This window comes from Nicotiana tabacum, chromosome 8 (assembly GCF_000715075.1).
Source record: "Nicotiana tabacum cultivar K326 chromosome 8, ASM71507v2, whole genome shotgun sequence".
In the NCBI taxonomy this organism is placed as follows: Eukaryota; Viridiplantae; Streptophyta; class Magnoliopsida; order Solanales; family Solanaceae; genus Nicotiana; species Nicotiana tabacum.
In genome coordinates, this window is record NC_134087.1 from 124,710,649 (window position 1) to 124,716,819 (window position 6,171).

The window sequence follows — 6,171 nt, forward strand, 5'->3', positions numbered from 1 at the left end:
AAGGAGGTCAGCAAGCAGTAATAACAGCATGCAACAACAGTAACATTGCAGTCCCATGGTAGTCCCAGCTACCAAAACTTCCCGAACTACATTAACCTGATTCCCTTCTAGCCAGGGATATGTAGGAAACCTTTGAAGCAAAGGTTCGGTTAAATCTTTTTCAAAAAAATGCTTCACACGGAGTACTCGGATGGGCAAAAATCGCTCACTTTATCTTTGCACGAAAACTCTTCGTGTCTTCGGACAAAGAGGGGCAGCTGTAAGCACGTGATTTTTGCCCTATATGAGAATTACTCCCAAAAATTCCAAAAATAAAACAATTTTTTGTTTGTTTGCAATTGTTGTGAGTTTTGTGTTATTTTTCTTGTATTGTTTGCATTTGTCTGTGCATGTTTATTTGCTAAATTAATAAAAAATACAAAAATACGTCGCATTTGCGTTTAGGATTTAAGTTTACAATTATGAGTAACTAAGTTTGTTTTACAAGAATGAAAATTACAAAAATAGGCATCTTTTGCATTTTTAGCCTTTAATGTCCAAATTGCGTGATTGTATTTTAAATTGTCATTTCATTTTATATGATAATTGTTGCCAGGAATTAATTAGTATTTTTAATAAGTTAATTTAGTTTATAACTTAATTTATAATTTTAGTTTTATTAATTAAAAAGTAAAAGAAAAGAGAGCAAAAATATAAGAAAAATCGGATTGGGTCACCTTCTAATTTAAATCAATAATGGCCCAAACCAAATAAAACCCCACCGGGTCAGGTCGACCCGGTCCGCCCCATAACCCAAACAAATCCCAACCCCACTTCTTCCATTTTTCATTTTTCATTTTTTGGAAAACCTAAACCTAAAAAACCCTAAACTACCCGCCCCCCTCTTCTTCTTCTTCTTCTTCTTCTTCTCCTTCCAAACCCTCCTTCCATCGCTGCCCTCGCTGCTTCTTCTTATTCTTTGTCAGCTCCATCGTCTTCATCATCTTCGTCCAGCAAACTGCAGTCACCAAACGCTGCTGCTGCTCGACGACCCTAAAACCACCATCGTCGTCACGTCCAAACCACCATTGTTGTTGCCCTCCCCCATCCACCATTAACGAGCAGCATGGCTGCTGCGTTGCTGCTCCTTCTTCTTCGTCCCAGCTCATACATGAACACCACCCAAGCTACCATTGTTGTTGCCTTCGTCGAGCTCACCCCAAGTCGCCGGAAAAACCATCAACCCCCCCTCCCCCGTCCGCCATTAACGAGCAACATGGATGTTGCTGTTGTTGTTGCTTTTTCTTCGTTTTCTTTTTCTTCACCATGACTGCCTCGTCGAGGTCCAGTCTGAGTTCGTCAAGGTTAAAAGAGAAGGTAGGTTGTCGTTGAAGTCGAGATCCGTTAGGTTGTTGGCAGTTTTGGTTCGAGTTTTCCGTTTCCATTCGAGTTCGTCGTTGTTCATTTCCGGTTAGTTGGTTTAAGTTTCATTTCTATCCGTACTTTGTTTGGTATTCTCGGATTTAAAATCAGTATATGTTTGATTCTTTTCTTGTTCGTTGTTTATCATTTCTTGATTATTTCTTCAATTTGTTTTTATTCATTTAAAAGAATTTAGTTTTAATATAGAAGTATGTTAGTTTAATAACTTGAATCCTTCATCTTGGTTGTAAAATTGTTAGATTTAGTTGGAGGTTCAATTGATTATTGAGTTTAGTGATTTGAATCTGTTTATTTGTTTTGTTTAAATTTAATTTGAATTTGAGCTCAATGATTTGAATATACTTGTTTGTTATTGTTGTTGAATCTGAAAGTAGGTTGGTTGTTAAAAAATATTATTCAGTCAAAATAATTCCAGTTGTTTCTTTGTTGTTCATCATTTAGTTTAAGTTTGTTCATAAAATTTGATTAGGAATTGGTTATAGCTGTTGTATTTTGGTTAGAATTGATTAGGTGAATTGGTTATAGCTGACGAGGTTAAAATGGTAAATTGCAGTATTTCCAGGGGTAAAATGGTAATTTCAGTAATTTCAGAGGGGTATTTTTGGAATTGAAAATCTGAACAATTATTTATTTTGAGTGTTCTGTCCACTAAGTATTAAATAATATTTAAATAATACTAAAATAATACGTAGTGGGAGATAAAACATAATGGTGGGGAATTAATACATTGTTTAATATAGTGGGGGATAAAACATTAAGTAGTGGGAAGATAAAGGAGGATGAGTAGAAGATAGTGGGATTTTAGTTTAAATGCTTCAAGTTTGTAAATAAATAGGAGGCTGGACACAAAATAAGAAAAGGGGACAATTCCGAAAATAGAGGAGGAGAATTAACTGAAAATAGAGAGAAAAAATTCGAAAATATTAAAAGATTTTTGGGGATTCGAATTTGAAGAGAGTTTAAAAGAAAGAATTTTCTGAACATTAAGAGAGAATTAAGGGTTAAACATTAACTGGTCTTTCAATCTAAAAAAGAAGGTCACTTTGTTTTTGCCCGTTGATTATTATTGGTGTTTCTAGATTTTCATGTGGTTTGTTCCTTGAGTTTGATTGGTTATTTGCTACTACTTCACTGGTTATTGCTGGATTTTATTTGATTTTCAAATCTGTCACTGGGTGTTCCGTTTGTTGGTTATTGCTGGTTATTGTTGCTGTTGCTGTGTTACATACTACTTTGCTGACCTTCTTCTTCTTGTATTGGCAATACCAGGTACACAACTGTAACTTTGACATATTGTAAGCTGAAATGTGAAAGCATGAATACATATGAAGAATGGAACTTTGAAGTTCTAATTTAGCTTTTTCTTTGTTTCTTTTACTAATTGTATTTAGGCTATTTCATGTATTATTATTCTGTAAATTTCTGTCGCTTTGCATAACTAGGCATCTTGTAGTGATGTATTAGATAATACTTTGCTTTAACTTGATTATTAGGTAGTATATATTTAAGCATGCTCATTACTGTCAAACTGTTTAATAATTGGAATAAGAGGAAAATAACATAAGTTGGTCTTTATTGAATCGGCTTGGCAAAACTGATTAAGTTCACTAGCTATGAAGGTTTTAATATTGTCAACATTAAGTTAATCGTAAACATGTAGCTAAATTTAGTTAAAACATTAATTTAAATTAATTTCGCGAATTAGGCATTATGGCATGATTTGAGTTCAAACAAGACAAGTTAATGTTAAATTTAATAAATTTTCGAAATACGCATTAGTAATTAAGATTGATTCTAATTTCCAATAGTTGTAAATAATTAATTTCAACGGTTCAAGTCATCTAACAATGCGAATTTAATCTGGTTATGGGATAATTAGTTTCTTTTGAATATATTATTTGACGATTCCGTATTGTATTTATAATTTCAATTTTTAGTAATATTCCTTTCCGTGAACATTTGTCTTAACTTAGCATTTAATATGTTACGTTTTTTAAGCATGTAATTAATTAGGATTTTTTCTCTTTTATTTTAGAGACGAATTTAATAGAAATGTAGTCATTTTAAGATATCCATAAAATAAAGGAGGCGTGCTTCGCCAAAAATAAATACAAAATTGCGGGGCCCTCAATAATTATTTGTTTTAAAATACTTAGATTCCGGGACGGGCCGTTTAGCAAATTTCACGGCCCTACAAAAAATAATAACAACGCGTTAGTCTTTAGGCGCGTATTTAATAATGTTATTTTCCTATACTCAGGTGTACATTTATGTGACCCAAATCCAAATCTCAACGGAGTCGAAGTGTGTCGACGACCACGGGTACATTGACTGTGACGTGGTTCGAGATATATTTTTGCGAGGTTGCAATTCTCGATAAAATAATAATAATAATAATAATAATAATAATAATAATAATAATAATGATAAAAACGGTTAAAAGTTAAAATTCGCATATATGTTCAACATGAATTATATCAGATAATCAAGCCGAATATGACAGTTGAGCGACCGTGCTAGAACTACGGAACTCGGGAATGCCTAACACCTTCTCCCGGGTTAACAGAATTCCTTATCCGGATTTCTGGTGTGCAGACTGTTAAACAGAGTCATTCTTTTCCTCGATTCGGGATTCAACCGGTGACTTGGGACACCATAAATCTCCCAAGTGGCGACTCTGAAATAAAGAAATAAATCCCGTTTCGATTGTCCTTTAATTGGAATAAACTCTCTTCGGCGCCCCTTTGTGGCGGCGCGGGCAAAAAAGGAGGTGTGACAGGTATATGGAATTTATCTTTAATGGTCATATTGTTTAGGGCTTTATAATCAATACAAAATCTCCAACTGCCATCCTTCTTTTTAACCAATAGTACAAGAGAAGAAAATGGGGACTGACTAGGTTGTATAATTCCATTATTGAGCATGTCAATTACTTGTTTTTCAATCTCATTTTTCTGAAAAAAGTTATACATGTAAGGTCTTATACTCACTGGACTTGCTTCTGCCTTCAGGGGAATGTAATGGTCATGGTTCCTTTGAGGAGGAAGAGTTGTGGGCTCAACAAACACATCTGGAAATTGCATCAACAACTTATCAATGTCTGCAGGCACCTCCTCTCCACTCTTCATCTCTGCAGCTGTTACAGTAAAAAGGTGAGCCCAAATTGCTTGTCCTTTCTTCATATATTGTTTGACTCCTTTGCTTGACATTCCTTGTAACTCTCCTTGACTGTATATGCCTTTCAATTCCACTCTCTTCCCCTTGTGAGTCACATGTACTTTGTATGCAATGAAGTCTAGTAACACAGGATTATGAGTCTTCATCCAATCACCCCCAAATATCATGTCATTTCCCCCTAGCCTGATAAGTCTAACTGAGTCTTCAAACTCTACCCCTTGAATCCTCCATTTGAACCTGTGGCAGATGTGTAGGCTCATTAGGTGATTACCATTAGCTACTGTCACTCTTATAGGAGCAGCCTCATTGATCACACACCCCATCTTTTTAGCAGTTTCTAAGTCTAAGAAACTATGAGTGCTTCAAGAATACAAGAGGATGGTCATTTGATTCTTCTTGGATTCTCCCCTTAGCTTAATAGTGTTTGATACCTGAGTTCCTGATAAGGCATTTAAACTGAATGCCTCATCCAATATTTCTTCCTCTGGGATCATCTCTACCATAGCTTCCTTTCCTACATGTTCTTTTTGCTGGACCATCACCTCTTGTTCTTCAGAAGCAGTCATTGCATTAATCTGCTTATGTTTGCATTGATGGCCTAGGAAGTACTTGTCTCCACATTTGTAATACAATCCATTGTTTTTTCTATACTCCATTCCTCTGTTAGTGTTGCAATTCTGTGTACCTCCTCCCCTGTTAACCATTCCTAGATTCTGTGCGCTGAATTGATTAGAGGTTGTGGTAGTGGTCCCTTTTCCCCAAGTGGTCTTCCCTTTTCTATTCTAAGAGTCAATTACCTTCTCCTGGTGTCTAGCCTTTTCAACAGCTTGACTGAGTGTGTATGGATTCAACATCTTGACTGTATGTCTGATGTCCTCTTTCAGTCCTTCCACAAAGAATTCTAGGAAGAACCCTTCAGGAATGTTGGGGTTCCTAATGAGAACCCAAGCTTTCAAATCCTCAAACCTCTCCAAGTAGTCATTGACTGACCTTTTTTGTTCAATATTTTTGAATTCTCCAATGAGATTAAATTTACTATTATCTGCATCTTGAAATCTTTTACAAAGTTCTTCACAGAATTCTTGCCAAGTAATATTTCCTTTGCTTAATTGATAGGAAAAATACCAGGATTCAGCTCTCCCATTGAGATGAAGAACAACCTCCTCCAACTTCTGCTCTGCAACTATGATGTGATTGAAGTGGAAATATCTCTCACACCTCCTCAACCAAGAACAAGGATCCAATCCTGCTGCTCCATCAAAATAAGGAAACTCCACTCTAGAACTGGAGTTGGAATGATGGTTGTGATAAGGTCTCTCCATTGTCATGGAATGGGTATACTGGTCCATTCGAGTTCTGTTTCCTTGTCCATCAAGAGGTTGAGCATCTGTTGGGACACTACCCAATAGGCCTGCTTGATTTGGAAGCAACTTCTCCATCACTAACCCCATCTGTTGCGCCAACCCATCCATCTTAGCATCCATGGACTCTGCATTCTTCCATGCTTCTGCTATGTGGTTCTGTAGTTGGGTCTCCAATTTCTTTATGTTTTCCTCCATAGTTTTGGATCTA

At 36.0% G+C, this 6,171-nt stretch overlaps 1 protein-coding gene across 1 annotated transcript; it reads right to left on the minus strand.

Annotated features, from left to right (window-relative positions):
* Positions 1-951: 951 nt before the first annotated feature.
* On the minus strand, positions 952-4,922 carry LOC142163294 (uncharacterized). Its single transcript, XM_075220566.1, has 2 exons — positions 4,356-4,922; positions 952-1,032 (listed from the first exon to the last, which is right to left on the minus strand). Exons 1-2 carry the CDS (start codon positions 4,920-4,922, stop codon positions 952-954), a joined length of 648 nt encoding a protein of 215 aa, XP_075076667.1.
* Positions 4,923-6,171: the final 1,249 nt, after the last annotated feature.

Bases quoted from the DNA above. Each gene is read 5' to 3' on its own strand.
- LOC142163294 (XM_075220566.1), bottom strand. From the start codon at position 4,922: ATGGGGTGTGTGATCAATGAGGCTGCTCCTATAAGAGTGACAGTAGCT. The intron at 1,033-4,355 runs GTAATTGACATG...TGGTGGTTTTAG, and splicing joins AAAATGAGATTGAAAAACAA to GGTCGTCGAGCAGCAGCAGC.